Source organism: Bipolaris zeicola (genome assembly GCF_000523435.1).
Source record: "Bipolaris zeicola 26-R-13 unplaced genomic scaffold scaffold_33, whole genome shotgun sequence".
Lineage (NCBI taxonomy): Eukaryota > Fungi > Ascomycota > Dothideomycetes > Pleosporales > Pleosporaceae > Bipolaris > Bipolaris zeicola.
The window spans coordinates 96,554-121,791 of NW_006912082.1; the positions used below are offsets into that span (position 1 = coordinate 96,554).

Sequence of the window (25,238 nt, forward strand, 5' to 3'; positions counted from 1 at the left end):
CTCGGCAATCCAGTGGTGTGTGTAGTCACACGGAGCATCGTGACTCTTATATGACTCTTCCTATCTTGAGATAGTAGTTTCATCCAATTGAAGATCTATAAGGGCGAGAACACATCACCACCTTGAGACTCAAGGCTATTCTTCCGTTGTCGCTTCTTCTCGCCTCAATCCTATACCAGCGCCGATGGATCGCTCAAGATTCTCTGCCAATGACTCGGTTGCGTACATTTGGCAACATCTTGGTCTGCCAGAAAACTCTTTAGAATCACTTGAACTGCCGGTCGATGCCGAATGTCTTCCGTCTTCTTTCAAAGTAGATATCCTCGCACATTCGACCATCGCCGTATCTGCACTCGCAGCAGCTCTCTACTGGTCCGCCCGACATGCAAACAAGATACCACATGTGACTGTCCCAGCTGAGCATGCATGTGTTGAGTTCAAGTCCGAAAGACTGTACACACTCGATGGAAAAAATGCATCTCCGCCGTGGGGCACGATTGGTGGATTACACAAAGCTTCCGACAGATATGTAAGAATACATGACTCATTTCCAAATACACGGCGGAACGCATTGCAGATCCTAGGACTAAATCTTGATTCTTCCAAAGATGATGTTGGAAAAGAGGTCACGAAATGGAAGGCTGTCCAATTAGAAGATGAAGCTTTCCGGCGAGGGGCTGTCATCGCTGCACTGCGATCCTTTGAAGAATGGGATGCACTGCCACAAGCCCAAGCTATTGCGGACTTTCCGATCCTGATGATAAAGGCCTCTCACATCACGCCTTATATTCCACCAGTCCCGTCCGCATTTGAAGACAACAAATGTCTACGAGGCATTCGTGTGGTTGAGATGAGTCGAGTCATAGCTGCGCCTGTTGCAGGTAAGACACTAGCCGCACACGGGGCGGACGTAATCTGGATCACATCGCCGTCTTTACCTGCTCTTCCAGATCTCGATATCGATCTATCGCGCGGAAAACGTACAGTGCAGCTTGATATCGAGAAGAGCGAAGACAAAGCAAAGCTCTTGGATCTGCTTTCCACAGCTGATGTTTTCATCCAGAGTTATCGTCCTGGGAGTCTTGCCTCAAAAGGACTCTCTGTGGAAGAGCTTCACAAAGCAAATCCCAACCTGATTGTAGCGAGCCTAGACGCTTACGGTCCCCACGGCCCCTGGAGCCAGAATCGCGGTTTTGATTCGTTGGTCCAAACTTGCTCTGGTATCAACGTTGCAGAAGCACAAAAGTATGGTGATGGTGAGCCCGCGCATGTGCTGCCCTGTCAAGCTTTGGACCACGGCGCGGGATACCTCCTGGCCTCTGGTGTTATGACAGCACTATATAAGCGTGCTACTGAAGGAGATATATATGAAGTGAAGGTATCATTGGCCGGTGTCATGAAGTATCTACGGTCTTTGGGGCGGTATGAAGGCAAGAGCGGATTTGATCGCAAAGACTTTAAAAACTCGCAAGATGTCGAAGGATATTCGGAATCTAGAGAGACAGCCTTTGGTATACTGAGAGCCGTCAGACACTCTGCGAAAATTGAGAACCTCGAAGTTGGTTGGGAGATTATGCCTAAACCCCTAGGCAGTGACACTCCTGTCTGGATCGACCGTACTCACAGATACTGAGCGTATTATCGTGGCTCGTTCAGCTGCTTATTCTTGACATTCCAAATGATTAAACAATGTGGAAAAAATAACCAATATTTCTATATTCAAATATAGACTAGCAGTTCGCGTGTCCAGGTGCCACAAATGCACTTACCATGGGGCTATTGACGTCATGCCCATCGCGTACCTGCATTAGTTCTTGTATCTCAACGCCTTCCACCGCGTCACCATCCCTTGCCTTTGACGCTGAATTCACTGTTTCAATTTCCCACACTTGACCCTACAGCAACGTTGAATCTGAACAGCACAATGGCCGAAGTAGCAGCAGGCGCGTGGGTAGCAGCCGAAGTCGTCGAGCACACAGCAGAAGCCGGCTACGCAGCCTATCTTGTATCCAAGCCAACACTACCTCTCAAGGTAACATTTACGCGCATAGCTACAGCCACTGGGGACCCATCAACGTATGTACTTCGACCACTCATTTCACACAGTCAGACTGACCTACAGGCGCTCCTTGGCCCGCTCCAACCACACAGTTACAGTGATTGGTAACAAAGCCTACATCTTCGGTGGCGACACTGCAAGCAATGTTCTTGCGAGTAACGATGTCCATTTGATTACTCTTGAGCGGTCTGGGAAACCAGAAATGGATTACAGTATGATTCCCGCGTTGCCAACGTCTGAGAACCAACAGACGCCCCCGGCAAGATCCAACCACGCAGCTTGTGCTTTCCATGGAAACATTGCTGTCTATGGCGGCAGTGATTCAAATGAAACTCTGATCGATGAAAAGTCTTCCCTATGGTTTTTCAGTACTGAAAGGAAGACCTGGGATCTCCTCGAACCCTCCAAGGGAGATGTCGATACCGGTGCCATTGGCCCAGGACCACGTCGGAACGCGCAGTTATTCGCAAACGATCAGCACGTAGTACTCTTTGGTGGAGTCGATGGCTCAGGCGATCACGCATCAGATCTCTGGCAGTTCAACATTGCGGCCCGTTACTGGACACAGCTCCCTACCGCGCCGATAGCGACATCAAACGCATCGCTGGCAAACGGACAGCTATGGTTGATATCTGGTAACGACCCGATGAGCAGCCAACTCCATCACATCAGTATCAACTCTCCAAGCGAAGAAAAGAAATGGGAGTCCTTTACCTTCCCAACTAATCCTCTCGCCCCTGGACCCCGAGCAAGACACGATGGCGCTCTACTTCCTGTCACAACTGGTTGGGGCCGTAACTACCTCGTTTATCTCTTTGGGGTTCGGGGTGACTCTGATTTGAAAACTCGTGCTATAGACCCAGAGGATCCAAAAGATGCGGGCCAAGTGACGCAGTTCAGTGATACGTGGGCACTCCAGATTCCGTCGAGCGACTTGGAGCCAAAGGCATCTATGAAACTCAAGAACGCAATTAACCCTGCAAAACTCAAGGATGCTATCAGGTCCGCTGTAGGTGCTGAGACTGGCCATCTCTCATGGGCAGAAGCAGTGGTGCAGCTTCCGTCGGACAAGCAACTAGACGAGGATGGAAAGCTGCATCCCGGTCCACGAGCTTTCTTCGGCGCAGACGTATTGAAAGGAGGTAATAGTGTCGTATTCTGGGGCGGAGTAGACGCAAAAGGGGAGAGGGTGGGCGACGGATGGATAGCAAAGTTTGAATGAGCAACCTCACATATCAAACCTATCCTGTACATTATCAACAAGTAACAAAAAAAGAATATGTATTTATTATTTTTCGAAAGACCAAGTTCTATGTACGTTTCTTAATCTCTCCGATAAATCCCCGCTATCCAACACGCCCTCAGCAGCGCAAGACCCCACGCCATGCCCAAACTATCCCACACAACATTCAGTTTACTCCCCATGACCTCCTTCCACCCAATTGCCACTTCAATCATAGCAATATCGGCACTCTCAGCCAACATGAGCATTTCGACATCGAAAATCCAGCCTTCAGAATGCATGTAAGGGATAATATACGGCAGCGCGGGCCGCGAAAAGAGTTTGAATCCACACTGCGTATCGCGAATGCGGGCGGTAGCCGGCGGAGTCATGATGCGTAGCAAGAGATGGAAGGCGTGCATGAGGAAATTGCGGAGTTTGGAGCGCTTGACGACGGCTTCGCTGCCGACAAGGTGGGCGCGGGATCCGATTGCTACGCCGCGGCCGTGCTTGTCTTCTATTGTCTGGCAGCCTTGGACGAGGGCGCCGAGGTCAGAGAAGCGGCTTGCGCCGTCGGCGTCGGCGAAGACGATGTAGCGGCCGCGGACGTGGCGCATACCGTGGGTTACGGCGCCGCCTTTGCCTCTGTTTTGCTCGAGGGAGATGACGCGGATGCTGCCGTGGGGGATGTGGGTGGAGTGCTGAGTCGTTGCGTTTGCATTGTCAGAGGACCAAGGACCGGGTTTGGGTTTGGGGTGCTGGCTGAGTTGGTGTTCTTTTGCGAAGTTGAGGGCTACGTCTACGGTTTTGTCTTTGCTTCCGTCGCTGACGATGAGGATTTCCCAGCCTTTTTGGGCTTTGCTGCCTTTTTCGCCGGCGTGCGCGTCGCCGTATTCGCTCTCAAGGAATTGGACGGCTTCTTCGAGCATGCCTTCTAGACGGTCTTCTTCGTTGTAGGCGGGTACCACGACACTCATGAATAGTTCGGCCTCTTCAATCGGCATTTGCGGTGGAATGACAACCTTGCTGCCCGGCTCTTTTGCTGCTTTTCTTTTCGCTGCTTCCTTCTCTGCGGCCCATTTGTCCAGCCAACACGGCAATTCCTTGGGATCGCTTCGCGCCCCGTCGGGCAGTATCGTGATGTATTGTTTCTCAGACCGGCGTGGTGGACGTGGAGTTGGCGCAAGTAGATTTAGTGCTACGTAAACCTATTCACCATAGAACACCAAGTCAGTAACCTGTACTTCACATTCCATACCAATGCGCGTGTGTATATCTTACCCAGAAACCAAGTGCACCTATCAAGAAGCCCAGCCCGACACAAAGCACCCACGTCGGCGGCATTTCAACAGCCTGCCTAGGATGCGATTCGAAGCCATATCCAATACCAAACGAATCCGTATCAAAAGCGCGGTTCTCTTTCGACATGGTTGTTTTTGGAAAGCGGGGAGAGAGATTGGGGGATTTGGGGGAAATGCGCGCCCTCACGAGGGCTGTACAACGGTCGCGCGCGTTACCGAAAAGCCGAGGACATTGAGTGACGAACACAGAAAAGAAAAAGCGAATATGGCTCTTAAACGTGCGGCATATGGGTGGACAACTGTTATTTCAAGGGTTCAGCAATGCGAGTAGGGAAGGGAAGATGCCAATTGCGGGTTGCGCGCCAGCCAATTGGCACGAGAAGATGCAACGTGGAAGCTGACGTAGATAATAAGCCCGTGAGTTTGGTTAGCGGGCCGAGGACCGCTTTCCTTAGGTAAGCTCTAGTCGCGAGTTTCGTCTTTACGCTGGCGTATTTTCCAGCATCTAGGGTCTAAACATGGGATTTAATATTAGCATGGTCATGCTTCAAATTAGCTCCAGGAGCGATGGCTGTTGGAAACGATTCAAATTACAGGAATGACAAAGTCGGCATATATCTAACGGGACCTTACTCAGTCATCTGTTGAATTGATGGCACAAAATTTAGTCCAACCTAGCGTTAGATGTACATCCAGTACCGAAATCTTAGTACCCAGAATGCGCGGAATGCCACTGAAATGCTCAAAAAGGTATACATGTACCCAGATCTACAAAAAAAACAGACATTGCTCTGCCATACCATCTTTCCTATTGTAAATGAAGCAGCAATATTTGTAGCACGTGAAAAAGAAAAAAGAAAAAAGGGGACATATGGGTCCAGGTACATTCTAAGTGCCAAAGAGAAAAGTGGTTCGCAAGAAGGAATACCGCAGTGACGAAGAAAAGGACTAGATCTCCGGTTCTTCAACCCTCTCATCGCGCCCCTTCTCCTCGCCGATATATACTAGAAGCCAGTTAGCATCCACTCAATCAATCGCAGGACAGTCAAACTAGTAACTTACCATGCGGACGAATAAACCAACTACACAAGAACGCAAGCCCAAACGTAGCCGCAAGCGACACAAACACTGTCTGTCTATACGTTGCAACAGTAGCACTGTATATACCGTTGAAGATAGTAGGCCCCATTACACGCGCAACAGCATGAAGCAAGCCCGTAGCACCAAGCAACTGACCGACTTGATCCTGCGGCACATGTTTCGTCAAGGCTGCACCCAGGGAAGGCGATCCGATACCACCGATGGAAGCCAGAGCACCAGAAAGCGCAAATAGCTCGCCCTTGCGTACAAGTGCGAAACCCAGATATCCCATCATATCAAAGAAGATAGCAGCGCGGATGATGGAGAGATCAAAGAGGTCGGAGCCAGAGCTACGGGTACGAGCAGCGCCGTTTTTGCCGCGGAAAATGCGGGTGAGGACGGGTAGGATGACAAGGAGAGAGAAGACGCGGCAGCTGTTAACGATGGTTGTGAAGCGCCCGGATTCGAATTCGTGCCAGTCGAATTGGCGACGGGTGTAGACGAGCACGACGCTCATGGCACCCATTGCGACGCCGAACATGATGGTATCTGTGGCAGCGAGCAGAACCAGGTTCCAGCGCACGGCAGATGAAGTGCCAGGACCGGTAGGCCAGAGAATCTTGAGAGGGCCGAAGAGGTTGACAGAACGCAACTGGTTGATCCAATCGGCTGCTGGTTCGTATCGTTCAATCTCCTCCTGGTATTTCTCGCGAGCAGCCTCCTGTCGTGCTTTGCTAAGCGACTCGGGGACCAAAAAGGCAAGGAAAGCAATGAAGAACAGATGCGCGCCCAAGGCCATGTAGAAGATAAGAAGCACAGCTTCAGTCTTGCCCACAACCTTCTCCCGAGCATTGATAATGTACCCGGCAAGAACAGGTCCGATAGCAATACCACCAAACAGACATGCGTGAAAGTATGAGAAAGCTACGTTTCGCTTCTGGGGCGCAACCACGTCGGATGCATATGAATGCGCGCAAGCCATGCCAACAATGAAAGATCCAGATATGCCTTCCAAACAATATCCAACCAGGATCCAGTTGACATGTACGGTTTCCGGGAACTTTGCTGCGAGAATGGTGATGATTTCGCCAAGGAGGGTGCCGCACGTGTTGGCAATCATAAACTTCTTACGTCCATATCGGTCGGAAAGGGCGCCAATCTTCGGGCTGATGACGGCGGATAGCAGGCCAGAGCATAAGCTGGCATATAGAAGGAAGAGCGAGGAGCGCGATGAAACAACATCGTTCTGGCAGCGGTCTCGGCCGGGGTCCATGGGTGAGGATATCGGATCGGTCTGCAACGTGGCGTAGTAATCCTCACAAACCAGGTCCATGATAAGGTTGATCTTGGGTACGATGATGCCGCCGAATGCTGTGGTGAAGAGCAGGAACGGAGGGAGGAGCCAGTAAATCTGTGCCTGTCAGCCATCGTCGTGACGCACGAGTCTTGATGCGCCTACCGAAGGTCGCTTCCACCAGGGAAGGCCTCGAAAGTCTGCGTCTCCAGCCCATTCCTCCTCGCTGTTGTTGTTGTGATCGTCGCCATGAGCACTTCCATAGTCGTCGTCTCCAGAGGCGCGTAGGAGGGGCGCGCCTTCGTTGTCGCTATCGGGGCCGGGCGAAGTTGCCCCTGACTTATGCGACTGGCTCAAACCCCTCAGGCGGGCTTCAAGCTCACGCTCGATATCGACATCCTCGACAAATGGAGAGTCCGTAGTCGCAGCCATATCGAACAGACTGTCGTGTTCAAACTGTTCTGGTCCAGACGTCGAGTCCGCTTGTGGTGGGGATCCGGGGTATTGTTGCGGGGCGGTATTTGGGTTACGACGGCGTGTGCATTGCTGGAGCTCAACTGCTTCTTCTGTTAGCTCCCTGTTGTCCATGGAACGATAGGCGGAATTGAAAAAGACATGACGCGGTCGAGTAGCGCAAAAAGCAACTGGGCGCAGTGGTCTTCGCCCTTCGGCGTCGGTACAATGCGCAGTGCAGCTTACCAAGAATAGAACGCCTCACGTACAGCCCAGAGCGGGTCGCGTTACGGGGAACAAAGGACGATGGGAAAGCACAGTGGGGGGGGGGAATGTCGATATCTTGTCCGTGACATTACGTCCACTAGCGCTCGCTTCGAGGATGGCGTGCAAGGGCGAGACTGTGGAGGATTCGCTGTAAATACTCGTCATGACGTTGCCATGTTTCGTGCGCCTCCAGTTCCCACCCCCACTAGCATACTTGCGGGTCAAGTCCGCGGACTACCCCTGATAACCATCGGCATCGGAGTTTAATGTTATCCCGTCTCCATTTGGGTGATGGGGGTTCGAAGTTCAAAGTGAATATATTGTGAGCTTGTGTCTCATCTTATCTTGATAGAGAAGGTTGGTTGGGTGCATGACAGGGGGAGAAGAGCGATCGGCCGAGAACAAACGCCGACAACATCAAAAGAGTGCAAGTGTAACAAGAACATCATGGGCACAGCATAGTCTCGGTACCATTCACTTGGGAGTTAGACTATCTCGCCATAGCCCTACAACCCACTGCAGATCATCCAGCCGCGCTGGCTTGACTAGATATTGATCCACGCCCGATGCATAAGCAGCGTTCCGGTCCTTGTCGCTCGACAGTCCCGTAAGCGCACATATGTAAACCCGAGACCTCCTTTCCCACTTGGTCTCAATCTCACGTATCTGCCTCGCAACATCGAATCCCGAAACCTCGGGCATAGATAAGTCGAGAAAGATGAGGTCAAAATGCTGTGCAGTGTTGTCCTCGTCAAAGAATGCGGTCTTGAACGCGTCAATCGCTTTCTGGCCCCCATCAACAGACTTTGCTGCCGTCTTGCTGCACTTTCGCGCGTACATTCCCAGTACTTTAAGATTTACCGGGTTGTCGTCCACCAGTAGCAGCTTTGGCTCTCTCAGATTGGGTTTTGAGGACAAGGGAGGGGTTGGCACTACCAACTCCTTTGTCTGCGCATTCCCATCCACATGGCTGATGGCTAACTTTGCAGCTGTATCAGCCGTTAGTCTATCCAGTGGTTCTGTGGAGCCTGTTTTAGATGTTGCCCCCAATGGTACTTCATCTGTAGTATCATTCCCCTGATACGGTGCTTCCCTTATCGTATACATCCCCTGGAACGATCCGTCTCCAGGCGTTATGTTGTTGTACTCCTCTCTCTGTCGACCCCTAACCAACGTTGTTTTAATTGAATCTCCCATCGAGCCACGCAATGGCTCAACGTCATCGTGGGGGTCTGAAACCGTAATCAAGTCCGGAAACAAACCTGCCAACGCATCCTGGAGGTTGGACAGCGTGACCGGGCCAATGATAGAAGTGGTACCCTCCAGAGGTGATATACCTGGGATGGGGGAGGCCTGAAGGTCCGGACAAAGCACAATGCATCGGGCGTGATCAAATGCATCCCCATACGTTCGCCTTGCATCGGCCAAGTCCTCTTCTAAGACAATCAGCAGCCGCAAGTCCGTGCTGGAGGACTCCCATGGTGTGACTGTCACCTGGAACCATCGACTCAGACTTCGGGTAAGTGACGCCAAAAGCATTTCGGTACACCGAGAGCCCCTCATCCCGCCTTCTGATGTCCACCGGCTTGGCGCGAACACGCTCAGTTGGAGCTCAGGTAGGCTGCTGCCTCCAAGTTCCAGCACGTGACTTGGATCAAAGACCACCCGCTGTGAAGGGAACTTGACCGTAAATGTAGAGCCACGTGTTTCCTTGGAATCGACATCAAGTTGACCGCCCAGCGCAGTGACTGTGCGCTTGACTATGGAAAGTCCGAGTCCCGTTCCTTCAACCAGAGGATCCTCCTGCGAAAACGCATCGAAGATGGAATGGCGAAGAAAGTCCGGGTTAATCCCTTTACCTGCATCGGTGAAGCAAAGCGTGCATGACGTCTCGTTGACGTTCAGAGACACGCGGACGCATCCTGTAGGACAGTTGAATTTTATGGCATTGTTCTTTACGCCTGTCAGCTTACATACAGTGGGGATGCGTAAGGCATCTTTCTTACTAGCAAGTGTGTGAAGACTGCCCGGAAGCTGGCAACAGCCGTAAGGACGCAGGAAGAAGCAACATTCGTATCGAACAATATGACGGGGTGATGATTCGTTCCATCTGAGCGTACTGATGGTGAGGGTGATGACGCCCGACTGTAGAAGCGCTGACTGGGGCTAGAAAACTGAGACTGCATGGCATCTTTGAGGCGAAGCCTTCTCGTCTCTTGTTGAAATGATTCTTCACATACATTGATCATCTTCGATGTGTGCTTCCTGGTGGGCATAGCCGCCGTCTGAGTATATCTGGGGCTAGATTGCTGCGGACTCCACATACTCGATCCATTCGAGCGTGTCTCATCTAGAACCCGCGCTGTAGAGCTGATCTTGCTAAAATGTAACACATGCTCAATCGTGTTGAGCAGTGAAATGCCGCTGTATCGTGCGGTTTCCAGGAGATCCCGTTGATCAGCGTTATAAGGCGTGTCAGAGAGGAGTTCCAGTGCCGAAAGGATTCCATGCAGAGGCGTCCGCATTTCGTGGGACATGGAACCAAGAAAATCAGATTTGATTCTATCCATGGCCTGCACTTCGAGACGGCGTACCTGTGTCATGAGTGTTGTGCAGAGCGCAGAGATGGACCAAAGATCTGTTGATCCTAGGTAGACTCTGGACTGGTCGTTGGCAAAGCCCAGAACAGCCCCTATATTGCGCTCGCGATGTGTGTCCCACAAGGGCATCACAATTATCTGCTTGGCGTTTGGGAAAATTTGTGGTAGTTCAGTGGAGATGAGCTGGTCTATCACAAGCATTACTTTGCCTGCGTTTGTAGCGGCAACAATGCTGTCTGGACCTTCCAGCATCTGAATCACACAGCCTTGCGGAAACATGTCCAGTAGTCTCTCGAGCAAGGCTTGTGATGGATCTACAGGCGGCTGCTCCATGGGCCCAAGATGCTGTGCTAAGATCTTGGATCCATTCCAATCTGGGTTGTGGTTGGTGTAACTTCCAAATTGATCTACTTCGTGAATTCTAACGCCGTCGAATTCAAAAGTGTCATTGAGCAGGTTTGCTGCCAGTTGGTAGAGACGCAAGGTAGCTTCAGTATACAGATTGGATACCATGGCATCATTCTGCTCAGCCTGAATACCAGAAGCTGATTCATTCAGGGCGTCCGCAGTAAGCTTTGACGACAATTCAGTATCCAACAACGAAGCAACGGTTTTGTTGAACTTCATCACTCTCTTGCCCTCCAATGCCTCGACGGCTTGTTCAAGATGTTTGATAATGTGCGAGGTTATTTCGAACATGTACGCACGATTTGCGTCAGAGAGACCTGTCTCTGACGGCGTCTCGCAAAAGATAAAGACAGTGCCAATGTTTGGGCCGCCGTATGGGTTCAAAGGGACGCCCGCATAGTACCGAAACTTGGCAATGTCACCTGTTACAAAGGGCAGATCTTTAGTCCTGTCTATTTGAGCCATGTCGAGCTCCTCATACAAGGCCATGTTTCCAGGAAGGTTCTGCATTGTGATGGTGCGCTCGCACAGGCCCCCATGATGGGAAACCGATTCGCAGCCATACCATCTAGTCGAGTCTGTTCTGGCGTGGTTAGCCTAGGAAGTGGGAAGAGCGTGTCTAGAGACTGTGTGGTTCGGCATGCTCACCAAGCGTGACCTTGATGTCGTTGAAGTTGGCACGGCTGGCGCCTGATACAAAATACTGGGTGTGATCATCCAACAGGCTGATCATGGCTAAGTCGGCGCCCGTTCGATGCACCAGACATCGTAGCAGGGCAGCAAGCGCGCCGTCCGGCTCATTCTCCGAGCACTCATCTAGCTTTGATGGCTTGCTTGTAAAGCTAGTGTCTACTCCGCGCACGTATTTGGCGACGGAGGGTAACACTTGGCAAAAGCGTCTTACTTCCCAGACTCTGGCGCGATTGGCAATAAAAGCTTGCTGTTGCTCGCTGAGCTTGGAAAATGGCATGCGGGGCGAGTTGGCGAGGACTCTCTCAGTGCAGACGTCCCGGTGCAGCAATTGTTCTGCGGACAGGCGTCTCAGTCATTTACGGGTGCCCAGAACGCGAAGTTCTTGCATCAATTGTGCTCCGCATTCCGGACGGCCCGTTATATATAGTATCTCGTCTGCAGATCGCAGCGTAGCCCCCAGTCGGCCCTTCTTTTTGTCACGTTGTCTGCCTCGGCTGGCCCATATCACTGCTTGTGTCATCTACTCCTTGAATTCCAATTCCATTCAATCTCTCGGATGGACTGTTCGAGGCTTTTGCAATGTGTTTCGATTTTGGCGCGTGCGGCTTCACAATCTAAGGCTATGAAATCATCTGCTTGGCCCTCCTAGTGCGATTCACTGTCTGGGCAACGCTGCGGGGTGCCGAGTCGTCGATCATCCATAACTGCTCTCGCTCTGCATACTTACTTGATAAGGTGATTCGAGTCCTGTCGGTTGACGCGTAGGACATGATATCATCAAATTACTCCGTTCATCTTCAGAAGGCTGAAAATTTTCGCCCTATCTGCGGTCATTTTAGGGGCAACGCGTTCTACCCCGTATTCGCAGCTCCGCTTTGCGCCATTGTTGAGGAGAACCATCGGCCTCGCGTGCGTTATCCGATAGGACCTTTAAACTTCAGCCTACTTACCCTAGTGCTATTGTCCTTGAACTCCTTGAATGCAATGTCTGAGGTGTGAGGAAAATGGACCATTTCTGTCCTCACGCAGGTCCCACTCATGGCCTGCACTATGAGCACGGGCTCCTTCATAAGCACGAGGGCATTTCCCTATTTCCCTCTCCATCGTACCCTCCTGAATAAGCGCCATTGACCTATCGCGCGCATCAATGAGAATCAATGATCAGGTCCATCAGCAGTGAAGGCGATTCAATTCGCCACCTTGCCACTGGGTCTTGAGCGGCACAGCCACTTTGATTCGTCGTCAGCAGTGTATGAGAATCTTGGAACACCATCCTATCGCTATGATTCACCATTCTCAGCGAACACGTATTTCAAGGCTGTGCCGTGGCTGATTCTCAGGGGGATGCGTTGGCTACCTGAAGTGTCGTAAAAGGAGGTCGGTAATTGAGCTAGAGCTGTACTCAGGTCTAGGGGTTGTCTTGGATGTTGCGAGGCGTTTCTCGCATGCTGACCGCTCCTTCATCTCAGTTTTCCGTACGTATTCGACCAGGATGCGCTGGAGCAGTGAGCTAGACGGATGGTGTAGAGAAGAGACTGAGGTAAATCATGTTGTATGCTGTGAACCAAGCATCTTCGAGGGCAGATCCAGCAATCTGGTAGCAGTCCAATTGAGCAGGCTTCGGGAATGAGTGCAAACTTTTGCTCGGGTCCCTATGAGTGTGTTTTGCATAACTCCAGAGTATATGGAAATGGCAAAGAAGGAGGGATCACTTCTACAGCATCAGCAGCGTCCTCCCGTGGACACGAGAGAGAAATTTTCGCTATACTTACAAATACTATTGAATCATAGTCGGTGAGTCTATTCTCCATGAAGACTATGACGCGAGTGTTGTCCTAGATCATTGAGCTGAATGACACAAAACGTTGTCCGTGCCCCATCCGGTGAGTATCGCTGCTCGCTGCCCACCACATTTCATGAAAGTGTACACAAGGATCCATCATCGATATACTTATCCGATACAGGCACTAACTCCAATATTATTTCGGCAGTTGGTAGATTCATGCCATATTGTAAGACCATGTCCTTAGCTGAAAACGATTGGACCGACGCCCCTTCTATAGCTTCGCGCATAGTCCTCAGCTCGAGGGACCTGCACCATTAGCATCGTGTCGTTTCCGCCTCTTTCTCAGCTCTTTGAACATGTGGCTGGGAGCTTTTTTCCATTCCTGAGGCAAATTACAATTGTATCTTTCCACTCGGAGTCGCCGTATGACATACACATTTGCAGCTGACCACCAAGACATTCGCCATGTCAACAGCTGTGTTTGGAGATGACGTTCTCTACCTGATCGTGATGATTGCGGCTGATGGGTTGCAAGAATGCGAACTATGTATTACTCAGAGCAGCGTGATATGTCTTGCATTCGAGATTTTCAGCCTCATCAATTGTGTAGTAAACCGATCCAGTCAGCTCGTTGCGTTTCGGCCCCAGCGATTGCCTGATTGCCCACAAGAATACCGCTTTAGGTTAGTAGTGTAGAAGATACGGTTGCAGCCTGAATCGCGCCCTAAATGTGATTACTACCGATGCCCCCACCTTGGCGATCCATTCGCCCGTAGGTGTAATCATGCCGATGCTAAGAAAATAGTCATTGGCCCAGAATTTTACAAGATCGCGTCATCCTATGAAGGACCATCTTAATCTGATGACTTCTCGCATTGCCAAGCATCTGTTCATCCTTGTCAGATGTGATTGAGCGAAAAGTAACAACAGTCAGAAAAGCAAATGGCTGGCACATCCGCATATGCGAGATTGTGATTGCAGCATGTGGCGCATCGTACCTACGTAGAGTGCCGTCCTTGTATTCTTCACCTTTCTCGAACACTCGTTCTACGGTATCATCATTTACTCGAACATGACCGTGCAGCATCGTGATTCTGGAGGACTATATATGCTTCTCTAAACCCTGCTTGATAGTGATGTCGGGTAGATAAAATAATATAGAAAACGTGTTGTACAGTTCTTACCGATTTAGGTGGAGGGAGGGTGGGGGGATGCTCTTTGCCATTGGTAGTATGCTATGATACCTGCACTGATCGGTATATATAAAGATCATGTGATGACCTCATACGCGTAGATGTGAGCCCATACGCTTTTTGCTGCAGTATAGAGTGGCTTATCCAAGGCGCATATTGCTTTACCAGTCATACGCTCGCTCAGTCTGGTGTCCTGAGCGTGGGTTGTTGGTGTTGATATATTGCTTGCCTTATACTGATCCAAAAGTAGGATATGTCACTTTGCAAGCCGGAGGGGAGGCCTCCCATGAGAGAGGATCCACATTTGTAAGAGTTCAGGAACGCTGACTGCATGGTTCGGCACTAGTAGAGAACTATGGTTCGGTATAGTTCACCCCACTCTTTCAGCCCCAAGTCTGATAGTACTCCTACACGAAAAATCGCACACATTCTCGCCGATATATCCCGCTTTTAGCAACTAAATCGTTCAACGAAAGGGGGATGGCCCGGCGAGATTGTACCAGTTCTGTTATGGAGGGAGCGATAGTTTAGTCTTAGAGTCTCTCAGAGCCCAAAGTTTTGGCCCCCATCTTCGGTAATTGATTTTCCGTGTCCATGCAAGTTACCATTTCTGCAGATCCCTGTGGTACGGTCTTTCCAACAGGAGGCATTGTTAATTTTGTTTTTATATTGTAGGCTGACCGACTACCAAAGGATAACGAAGGGGACATGGCTGCAGTATGCATATATTTCAGCATCGTTGTTAATATTGATATCAATCTTGCGACGTTCACCGTTCAGCCTTGCCGCCCAAAAGTATTATATGGCTGAAACTGGATGTATGTTTTATGCTGCAGTCTACTGCCTCAAGATAAGCCTTCTCAACGTGGCCCTGCTACTCTACAGGCTATTCGTCGATGCCTTGTGATGACGCTATGATCTATGCACGAGGATTCTTTGTTAGTTGGATAAAGTAAATACAGACGCATAATAGCGGTCACACCACGATCTAGGGCGCGGAAGCAGTCAGGGTTCCGCGGCGGCTTTGACTGGCTGGGGAACAAGAGATATCGCCCGACCCCGCTTTACTCTATGCCAACATTCGAATATGATCAAACGACAGGTCTATCAGATTTCAGCTTTCACGCATCATTTCGTAAGAGGATCACATTTCTGTGAAGATGTTGGCGTTCTTGCATTTTCGTGGCTCAAACATTTGTCTGCACGTGAAACCCTGTGTTGCCTGGAGGCCACTCAGTATGCCATACTAGGCAGCCGTTTTGATAGAAGTATTCGGTACGGGCCTTTGTAGTTAACCAATTCTACAAAGCTGTTGTACACCGGATGGCGGTCTGGAGAAACCCAAGAGAGTCCAATAGCCAGAGAGCAGTATGACGATACTATCATGGTCCGGTGAACATCATCATTGTTAATTCTGAGGAGCGATATCAATGGCAGGCGTATGATTCGATATAGGCTTTTCCCATCTCATACTTGAGTGTCGTACAAATTGTCAGGTGGTGTCTGAAAAGAGGGAGGAGTCCTTTGGCTGGATCTAGCAGAGGGGCTGATGCGTTTGCTGCCGTGTCGCGGCCCCATGGTATGACCGATATTTTCCTTCTACTTTGGATGGTTCGTCCCATAATGGAGGACTGAAATCATCATCCAGACCCTTAATGATGGCAGTCTCACTCCTTGACATTGTACGTATGTTTTCCTGGAGCTTCCGGAGCACAAGGCCTCTCCAGGTATGTTAAGCGCGAGAAACGCCACTCGGGAGGTATTGCATTTACAATAAATGCCGGACTTATGCTATGTTTCGTTTTCATGAGTCTAAAACGACTTGCGTGGCATAAAGACACGTGTATGATTCCAGTTGAATAGCCACAGAGACTGGCATTTCTTTGTTGGCTCTGGTACTACGGTTGACGCGCGGGAAACTGCATGCCGGGCATGTGGATAGGCTGTTGGGAAATGGGTATGTTCCGATCACTCCACTAACTATGCTCTTTCCACCCAGTCTTTGGGCTTGTGATTGTGTCTCGTTACGCGCAGGTGACATGTACCCATCCAACTGGTAAAGACGAAGATGCGAAGTAGCTCCGGCGGTATCAGTTGTCCATGCAGAGACTTTGAGCCTACACTACGTACCTAGTGCCTAGTACTATTGAGACGTGGCAGGTAGGTGGGGCGGAACGAGTTGGGCACTCCCTTGTCGGCAGAGCCTCGGCAGGCATCCATTTTCGAAGCATATATTCAGTGTAGCGATGCCCATCAATACTGCGCTGGAAACAAGGCAAAAAAGCACAGCTCAGGATTGAATTGTGTGTAGCGCGGAAGGCGAGAGGCTGTTAGTGTGTGCGGTGCGAGGATGCAAGCAGGGTAGGGGCTGAAAGGAGGACGCACCTTATCCGGTGCAAATTTCAGGTAGCGCCCCGTTGCCTGCTTTGCCTCCTTGTTGCCTTGTTGCCTAGTGGCGTACCAGAGCCTCCGGGATAGGTATACATGCCCTTTCTATACGCTTGAGATGAACAGTATTCATGATGCTTCCATGGCCTCACGTCTATCTCTTCACGTCATACAGCCTCTTTCAGATTGTTGGCCTCATCCCACGCGCGATCGCTGTCACTGTCGTCTGAAACCCCATTCTCGGTTCCAACCGGACTTTTGCGTCTTTCATACTTTTTTACTTTCGGCCCTCTAATGTACGATATTGCGCAGATTGAAGGCGCAAATTTGATTCCAAGAAACTCACAAGTGTGAGTTGGGGATAACGCTCCCAATCCGCTCGAGTGTGCGCAAACGCTTGGGTACTCATGTGGGCGTACTTTCGACCGCCAATCACCATACGTTCCAGATCGCTAGACACACGCCAACTTCGCAGACGAAAACACCAATCCGAAAACTACACGTGAATCAGCTAGCCACAAAATGAGTGCTCACGACTTTCATCACACCACGTACGTCAAGACGCTGAGGAACCAGAAAGGCCGGGCCGAGCTTGCAGCCACTGAATATCTGTGTCCATATACAGAGCACAGGGGCCGGGTGTTCCAGAGCTTTGACCAGCTGTACGATCACGGCAAGGCGGAGCATCCTGCGGACTTTGACGGATTAGGCCAGCAGCAGGCACGGGCAAAATTTCACGACTTAGCAGCCGAGTTGAAGTAAGAAAGTTCAGCCCCCACGTACCATGTCAACATCTGACATTGTTAAAAGGACGGAACATTCATCCATTGCAACCGCAGGCGACCACTCTGCGCCGGACATTGCAACCCTTACCTTGGGCTCGGGAAAAGCGTCTGTTCCTAATTCATCTCCATCTGGACGCAAAAGGCCGGCAGAGCATGAAGCTATTGGACATCGGGGCAAAACCCCCTCCGGTCTTGACTTCAGTGACTCGGATTATTCAAGAAGATTTCCCTATCGTATTACTTCGGATAAAGTAACATCAGAATCTCCAGACCCGCGAGTCTTTAATCATAAACAAAATACCAAAGGCACCTCGTCGCCTCATCGGTCTACGCCTGAGCTGTCCAGTGAGTGGTCGGCCGAAGCGACCAAGAGCACTAAGCTCCAGTCTCCCCAGCCTAGATCCCCAGTTCGTACGCAACAACGGAGCACGCCAAAACCCCAAAATGCTCCCCGTCAACCCACTCTTACCAGTCATCCGCAATATGATGAGCGGTACCCTGACCTTTTGTTACAGCCGGACTCCCGTCCAATATCACAAGAGCAGCTTGCATCTGAGGTCAAGTCCATTTACGCTGGACTTGCTATGGTTGAAAATAAGTGCATACATGTTGATCGTGCCCAAGCAGCGGCTATACAGGACCCTAACACAAAGCTACCCCCTGATCACTGGCAGGCATTGATAGCTCTACACCGCACCCTCTTACACGAACATCATGATTTCTTTCTAGCTAGTCAACATCCTTCCGCTTCTCCGGCGCTTCGTCGCCTGGCAGCTAAATATTCAATGCCTGCACGTATGTGGAAGCATGGCATTCATTCCTTTTTGGAGTTACTTCGGCGGCGTCTTCCCGACAGCATGGATTACATGCTGGCTTTCATATATTTGGCCTATCAGATGATGGCGTTACTTTATGAGACGGTTCCTGCATTTGAGGATACTTGGATCGAATGTTTGGGTGATCTAGGAAGATACCGTATGGCTATCGAGGATGAGGACGTCCGTGACCGTGACACTTGGGCTGGAGTAGCACGGTCCTGGTATACGAAAGCAGCCGACAAGAACCCAATCGTCGGACGTCTATACCATCATTTGGCGATTCTGGCGAGACCCAATGCTCTCCAGCAGATGTACTACTATTCCCGCTCTTTAACTTGCGTCAAGCCCTTTGGAAGTGCACGCGAGTCAATCCGGACTCTTCTAGATCCCGTCGTTGATCACAACACCGCTAGTCTTCCGCACGCTCTTCCCATCGATGTCAGCTTCATCAAACCTCATGGTTTACAGTTTTTGGGACGTTCGGTTCAGGACAACGGGGCGTCAGAAGAGTTCTCAAAGGCGAAGACTGAGTTTGTGGACAGCTTGGATAGCTATATCAGTCGAGCTACGGCAAAGTGGAAGGATCAAGGCGTATGGGTCGCCGTTTCGAACATTGCGGGCTGGTTCGAATACGGCATGGACTTGAATCCTCTTCGCCAGGCATTCCTTTCTCAGTTACAAGAGAAGGAGCAGAATACTTCGTTCACCACCGCGAAAGATGACGTACGGGCAACAGCAAGTTCTGGTCAAGAGGAGATACCACTGCCTGCCTTCGTGCCCGGAAAGATCACCGAAGAATTGTCAAGATTCGTTGACCAACCAATATTCCGAAACGCCAAAGCTCTGACACACGAGGTCTTTATGGTCGCGCTCCGACGCCTGGGGGATAAGAATGTGCTTTCGCACGTAAACGTCATGCTTGCTTTCACTGCTTCATTTGCTTCTAACCCATACGTTTCTGATCTAGTGACCGATATGCCTTGGGCTGCGATCGCCACCGTCCTCAGTGCATTGGTCAAAACTGAGATTCAGGCGAGATCTCAGCCACATGCTCAATCAGGGAACATCGACACCGTAATCACTTCCAGCATCTTCCCCGAAGACGGTGAGAGAGTTGACGAGTTACCACTTCCGGAAGACTACCTCACGCGAGGCCTGATTTGGACTCATGGCTACTTTCCTAAGAAATGGTTCCAAAGGGAGCGTGATGAAGAAGAACGATACCTTGAGCCGGCGAGCACTGTGAAGAATCGTGTGGAAAGAATTCTGAGGCTAGGATTCCGAATATCTCAGGTTAGTCCATTTCGCTCTCTCGTACTGCATTTTCTAACCAAGAGGACGTGGCAATGTAGCTCAATCAAGGGATTGTATACGACAAAGAATTTCTCACGTTCTCTGTCCGCGATTCATCTTAATAGCACTAACCATAACACGCATCTTCTTTTTTTCTTTACGTACATACCATTCAGGACTCATTGCTTCTTTGCTTTTTTCGCATCGCTTCTCGTTGCCTTCAGCAATCTCCATTTTCGGCTGCACATGAGCAAAGTGTAGCCGCCAACGTTTGTCAGACATTTGGTCCTTCGGCCACATATTATCCTGGCGTAGAATGGAGAAAAGGCGTACGGAACAGATTGCGAATAAAACGAACCCAAGCCTAAGAACATGACACCAATTCAGTCATATCAAAGAAACCAACAACCAAAAAAAAATCGAAAATTGAAAAAAAACGACAACCCAGGAAAACGGAACATCAAACACAGAACGCATACTCTTCATGCTAACAAGCATCCGTCCAGTTCCTGAACACAACTCTTCATCACGGTCTTTGTACCGGAAATGCTCTTCTCACACGCAACTCGCTTCAACCCAAAAAAACACGTATATAAAACATCATGCCTCTAGATTACATACATATACACACACATATATAGCCCCTATACGTACATTGGTAGTAAATCAAAAAGAAACCTCCCTTTCCACATGCTCCTCCATAACTGCTCTTCTGGTGATCTCACCAATACATACCGAAATGACATACCGGAATACCGCACAGATGAAAGACAAAAGAAACCCCCAGCCATCATTTTCACACTGCCAATACCTACTCTTCTCGAGATTTTTCACTCGTTTGGTATCAAGCCATCACATCCCTAATACAAATTGACCAGTACTAAACCCCATTCTAGAGAAGGGATACTGGACGAAAATAACCATCTTATCACAACTCATAGCACTCGAATCAAGCGTAAAGTATGAGACCGCATAAACGGCTTTTCCTTCGATGCACCTTGAGAAAATATCACGACACCATGACCTGAGCTATTCATCACTCATATAGGCAAACAAGTTTACACGTTCTTTGCTTTCCTTAAACTAGGTCTCATTGGTACAGCATGTATACGTTCACCAACCTAAGCGGTCCCGCGTGATTCTTCAAAATGTCAATTCAACATATCAGTCTCATATGTAACATCATCGTTGGGGTCAAAGACTCGATAGAGAAGCTGTGTGGATATTATGAGTCGAGAGATACATGAACCTCCGTCGTACATAGGTGAGCAAAGGGGTCATACTAAACCCCAATATAATCGCCTTTTGACATCAAAACACGCACGCTATACTTCACACTGCAAAAATATGATGGGGATGGAAAATTTCAAAAAAAATCGTCATGGTGCCGACGAAATAGAAAGAAGGAGGAGGATGGTTTCAAGAATGTCATTCAATGCACGAATCATGCTCCTTGGCTGTTTACACGCATGTAGAAAGCCTTCAAAATCCTAGAATTACAATTCCCCTTCTTTCCCTACACCACATGCTCCCCTATGGCTCATGTGCGGGGGACGTCTAAATCTCGTAAGAAAAGGGGGTGCCTTTATGCTGTCCTGGCGACAGGCTTCTTCTCACCGCCCATGTCGTGCTCAGTGTAGTAGAAGTTCTCCTCGGGAATGCGTCCCCTCAGGAACTCAGGCTCGGAGCCGCGGACATAGATGTCCTCGAACAGAACCTTGCCGGTGGGCTCTGGGGGAGCCATGTTCTCCGCCTCGGCGACCTCAGCATCGACATCAGAACGGGCCTGCTTGTCGATGGACTTGAGCTCCTCCTCGGAGGTGACGCCCCAGTCAAGGAGTTTCTGTTTAAGGCCGGCAATAGGGTCGTTTGTGCTGCGCATACGCTGGATCTCCTCACGGGTCTGGTACATGTTGTTAGTATTTGAGACAAACATCACACAGTAGATAAACTTACTCGGTATGTGGTTCCGGGATCGGACATGGAGTGTCCTCCGTAACGGTAGGTGACGTATTCGTAAACGAGGGGACCCTTGCCAGCGGCGGCGTACTCCTTTCCATACTTGACGGCGGCCTTGACGGCAAGGACATCCATCCCGTTGATCTTCAGACCGGGAATGTACTGACCACGCTTGTAGTAATCGGTGAGGGCAGATGAGCGGTTGGCAGCGGTACCCATACCATACTTGTTGTCTATGTCCAGTTAGTAGACTTCACATGTATTTGCGGAATAGTTTACACACTCTCGCAGCCGAAGATGACGGGCAAGTTCCAGAGCTTAGCCATGTTGAAAGCCTCGAAGACTTGACCCTGGTTGGAAGCACCGTCTCCGTAGAGGGCCAGGGTAACGTTCTTCTTGTTAGTGTACTGGCATGCGAAGGCGATACCAGCGCCGACGGGGACCTGAGCACCAACGATACCGTTTCCACCGTAGAAGCCGGGGGCGAACATGTGCATAGATCCACCCTTTCCGTAGGCAATACCCTCTCTCCTGCCGAGCAATTCACCGATGATGGACTTGACGGTTGCGCCGCGCATCAGGGCGAAGCCGTGGCAGCGGTAGGCGGTGATGAGATGGTCGGCGCGTTCAATGGCGTGTTCGATACCGACGGCGACGGCCTCTTGACCGGTGGACAGATGGCAAAAACCCCGAATCTTCTTCTCCTTGTAGAGCCTGTCGGCGGCCATTTCCATACGTCTATTTCCCGCGTTAGAAGGCCATCATATGTGGAAACTTTAGAATTCCGAGACTCCATACCGGACAGCGACCATGTCGTAGTACATCTGCTTCAGCTCCTTCTTGGTGACGTCCATGGTGTATGGCGGCGGGTCGAGTTCATATGTCTCGAATGCCTCGTCCGAGAGGCGGATCTCAAAGGGCTTGTCGTCCTCCTACGAGCAGTTAGTAACCCATTGCACAATTGTGACCCGTGAATTGGCCGCCGGGGAGAATTGCTTACTGAGGGCACATTGGCCGGGTCGGTATGCGATGAAGCGGCGTCGGTGGTGACCGACCTGAAGGCGGGGCGCGCAACAGGGATGATGGCATTGCGCCTCAAGGGCGAGGCAATGCTCCGCCTAATTGTCCTGGACAGCATTGTGAAGGGCGAGCAGGATGAACGAGGGGTGAAGTCGGGGTTGACTGCGGTGGTGGTGTTGATTCGAAAAGTTGCTCAGCTCCGCCAGCTCGGGGATCCGCTTTCGCGCTAAGCGATTAGGCTCCGCTCAACGCCAATTCTGACCATATCCCGATCTTCTCCGACCCAACATCTCGGAGCATGCAGCCTTGTTAACATTGTCTTGATGACCCTTTTCGGGATTCTCATTCTCTGCGAAATCATCTTTGCACTCTCTAAAAATCAGTAATTCATCAGCAACTAACAAAATCCGCTGCATTACAGACTACGGACATGCGGGGACATCAGCATTATCGCCCCCATCAATACGAAAAGCAATGGTCCGAGTGCGCCATCCAAACGGAAAGGCAACCTATATAACACTCTCGCGGAAGCCAGGATAGCATCGGACGTGTACAATTAGAACATTGCAACGCAACAAATGCTATTGTCTTTTCCTATCTAATAAATTTATCGAATTAAACAGGGCTTCTTCACAGATATTCAGGACCAAGTCCATCGTTGCCTTACCTGCATGTTTTACACGCTCGTACTAGGTATGTCACGTGGAAAAAGTGGTTACTCTGGCTCACTACATAAACCTTGGATGACTTGAATATCATATTGACCAAATACCCAGAGGCATGCTCCACAAACATTCGGTTGACAGTCGCTCTAAGCATTCAAGGCGATTTGGTTAAATAAAAACACAAGAGGAGGACGAATATTAATTGCGAAGGCTGAAGGATCGCATCCTTGCATCTCCTCGCATTCCACCCAAGGTGAAGGACGTTACACCAATGCTCAAGCGCTATAGTCTGTTTCACTGGACTCATCTCATAGAACTGATGCATTTTGAAGATTCTGAAAAATGATCGCAGTTTTTCTACTCTGAATCCTTGAACTGAGTCCTCGGTATTTCATGCCAATGTTTGGTCCTTCACTTTCGCTGCCTGAGGTAGTCACCGGCCAACACATCCGAAAGCTCATAGCCAATCGTTTGGTCCGATATACTGGCCGTGCATACCTCTGCCTTGCTCAGCCTCCATCCCCCTTTAACTGACAGGTACCTCACCGCTTTCTGGACGTTTAAACGTTATCCAAATATTACTTGCTCTTTGCTGCTCTTCCCTATACCAGACTTGTTCGTCATTACGCTATTTTGATGCCGATTGATCCCAACCATACAACGTTTCAAACAGATGGCACACAATGATCTTCCTGCCCGCAATCGCTCAGCATTTAAGCACAAAAAACTCGACCACAACAAACGATCGATTCGGTTGTTCAAAATCTTGCCTGAGCTCTCGCATGACGGTCTCATTCAATGTGAATTGTGGCATACCAGTGTGGAAGACGAACATGACTGTCTTTCTTACGTATGGGGCCCAAAGGGAGATGAGCAAGAAATCTTAGTCAACGGCAAGAGCTTGCAAGTCCGCAAGAATCTATGGACTTTCTTGAATAAAATTCGGCCAAAGTATGCCCTTTCGCAGCGCGCAATTTGGACAGATTACATTTGCATCAAACAAAACTCTAGTTCAGGAAACGGTAAGAGCTCCAACTCAGAGCTCAACCACCAGGTCGGTATGGTGCATGAAATCTACTCGAAGGCCCAAGAGGTTGTTGGATGGTTGGGCTACAGTGATCGGATAGAACGAGCCTTCGTCTTTTGGCGCGAATTGAACGCCTTGAAGCCCAAGACACATAATGACACCCTGAGGATACGGAACAATCATCTAAGCAAGCGAAACAAAGAGCTGAGGAAAGACTGGAAGGAGCTAGCGGAGAATTCATACTGGAGAAGAGCATGGATCGCACAAGAGATACTCTCTGCGAGAAAGTTCAGGCTTCTTGCCAACAACTCTGAAGTCGAGATGGATGAAGTTCCAGGGATCTCGAAGCTACTGACTAATGAAGGTCAATCAACTAGCCACCCCCTGGTTTATACTCGGACGCAAACTTTCAACACTTATCTGGGAGCCTTGTGTGAGTCACAGAAGGTCGTGGGTAGCAGACTGATTTCGCTTTTCCACTTGCTGCCTGGGAGAGAGTGTGAGAATCCCCGAGACCGCATTTATTCTCTCCGCTCCATTGCTTCGGATGGAGCCTCTATTGCCGTTGATTACGACAGCTCTGACAAGGAGGTGCTGTTCCAACTTCTCGGAGTTTTCAAAAACTCCTTGTGCCCATGCTTCGTAGCTTACATGTTACAAGCTCTTGAACTGCAAGATAGCCCAGAGATTCTTGATGCATCCGAGCAAAAGAGGTCTCTGTTCGAAATAAAAGTGGAAGAGTCATTTACGCACTCCGGAACCCTACCCAAATGTCCACCCGAATGTTTATCGTTTGTTGAGATTTGGGATCTTATAGCGCAAGTCGACCGAGATGTTCACTTCTACAGCCAATGGGGCTGCATGAATAGCAGGTTCTTGAAAATTAGACAATTCCAAGGTCATGACGGCAAAGAAAAGTACACCATC

The 25,238-nt window shown here is 49.9% G+C and overlaps 8 protein-coding genes across 8 annotated transcripts; 4 read left to right on the plus strand and 4 right to left on the minus strand.

Annotated features, from left to right (window-relative positions):
* Positions 1-184: 184 nt before the first annotated feature.
* COCCADRAFT_3066 (uncharacterized protein) lies at positions 185-1,633 on the plus strand (the record flags this gene model as incomplete). Its single annotated transcript, XM_007711703.1, has 1 exon — positions 185-1,633. The coding sequence occupies one exon, from the start codon at positions 185-187 to the stop codon at positions 1,631-1,633; it is 1,449 nt and encodes a 482-aa protein (XP_007709893.1).
* A 291-nt stretch (positions 1,634-1,924) lies between these two features.
* On the plus strand, positions 1,925-3,281 carry COCCADRAFT_3067 (uncharacterized protein; the record flags this gene model as incomplete). The annotated part of the gene is made up of 2 exons (XM_007711704.1): positions 1,925-2,076; positions 2,123-3,281. 2 exons carry the CDS (start codon positions 1,925-1,927, stop codon positions 3,279-3,281), a joined length of 1,311 nt encoding a protein of 436 aa, XP_007709894.1.
* A 101-nt stretch (positions 3,282-3,382) lies between these two features.
* On the minus strand, positions 3,383-4,709 carry COCCADRAFT_34772 (glycosyltransferase family 2 protein; the record flags this gene model as incomplete). Its single annotated transcript, XM_007711729.1, has 2 exons — positions 3,383-4,489; positions 4,563-4,709. The coding sequence occupies 2 exons, from the start codon at positions 4,707-4,709 to the stop codon at positions 3,383-3,385; spliced, it is 1,254 nt and encodes a 417-aa protein (XP_007709919.1).
* Positions 4,710-5,530: 821 nt separating this feature from the next.
* On the minus strand, positions 5,531-11,654 carry COCCADRAFT_90022 (uncharacterized protein; the record flags this gene model as incomplete). Its single annotated transcript, XM_007711752.1, has 6 exons — positions 5,531-5,586; positions 5,645-7,073; positions 7,122-7,513; positions 8,168-9,637; positions 9,823-11,262; positions 11,333-11,654. 6 exons carry the CDS (start codon positions 11,652-11,654, stop codon positions 5,531-5,533), a joined length of 5,109 nt encoding a protein of 1,702 aa, XP_007709942.1.
* Positions 11,655-13,968: 2,314 nt separating this feature from the next.
* Positions 13,969-14,262, minus strand: COCCADRAFT_89896 (uncharacterized protein; the record flags this gene model as incomplete). The annotated part of the gene is made up of 1 exon (XM_007711753.1): positions 13,969-14,262. A coding segment is annotated over one exon (294 nt), but the record flags the coding sequence as incomplete, so codon positions are not given.
* A 3,004-nt stretch (positions 14,263-17,266) lies between these two features.
* Positions 17,267-19,762, plus strand: COCCADRAFT_90006 (uncharacterized protein; the record flags this gene model as incomplete). Its single annotated transcript, XM_007711754.1, has 3 exons — positions 17,267-17,502; positions 17,555-19,640; positions 19,700-19,762. 3 exons carry the CDS (start codon positions 17,267-17,269, stop codon positions 19,760-19,762), a joined length of 2,385 nt encoding a protein of 794 aa, XP_007709944.1.
* Positions 19,763-21,225: 1,463 nt separating this feature from the next.
* On the minus strand, positions 21,226-22,737 carry COCCADRAFT_34775 (uncharacterized protein; the record flags this gene model as incomplete). Its single annotated transcript, XM_007711730.1, has 5 exons — positions 21,226-21,543; positions 21,597-21,832; positions 21,883-22,337; positions 22,398-22,531; positions 22,600-22,737. 5 exons carry the CDS (start codon positions 22,735-22,737, stop codon positions 21,226-21,228), a joined length of 1,281 nt encoding a protein of 426 aa, XP_007709920.1.
* Positions 22,738-23,957: 1,220 nt separating this feature from the next.
* On the plus strand, positions 23,958-25,049 carry COCCADRAFT_78733 (uncharacterized protein; the record flags this gene model as incomplete). The annotated part of the gene is made up of 1 exon (XM_007711755.1): positions 23,958-25,049. A coding segment is annotated over one exon (1,092 nt), but the record flags the coding sequence as incomplete, so codon positions are not given.
* Between the last annotated feature and the right edge of the window lie 189 nt (positions 25,050-25,238).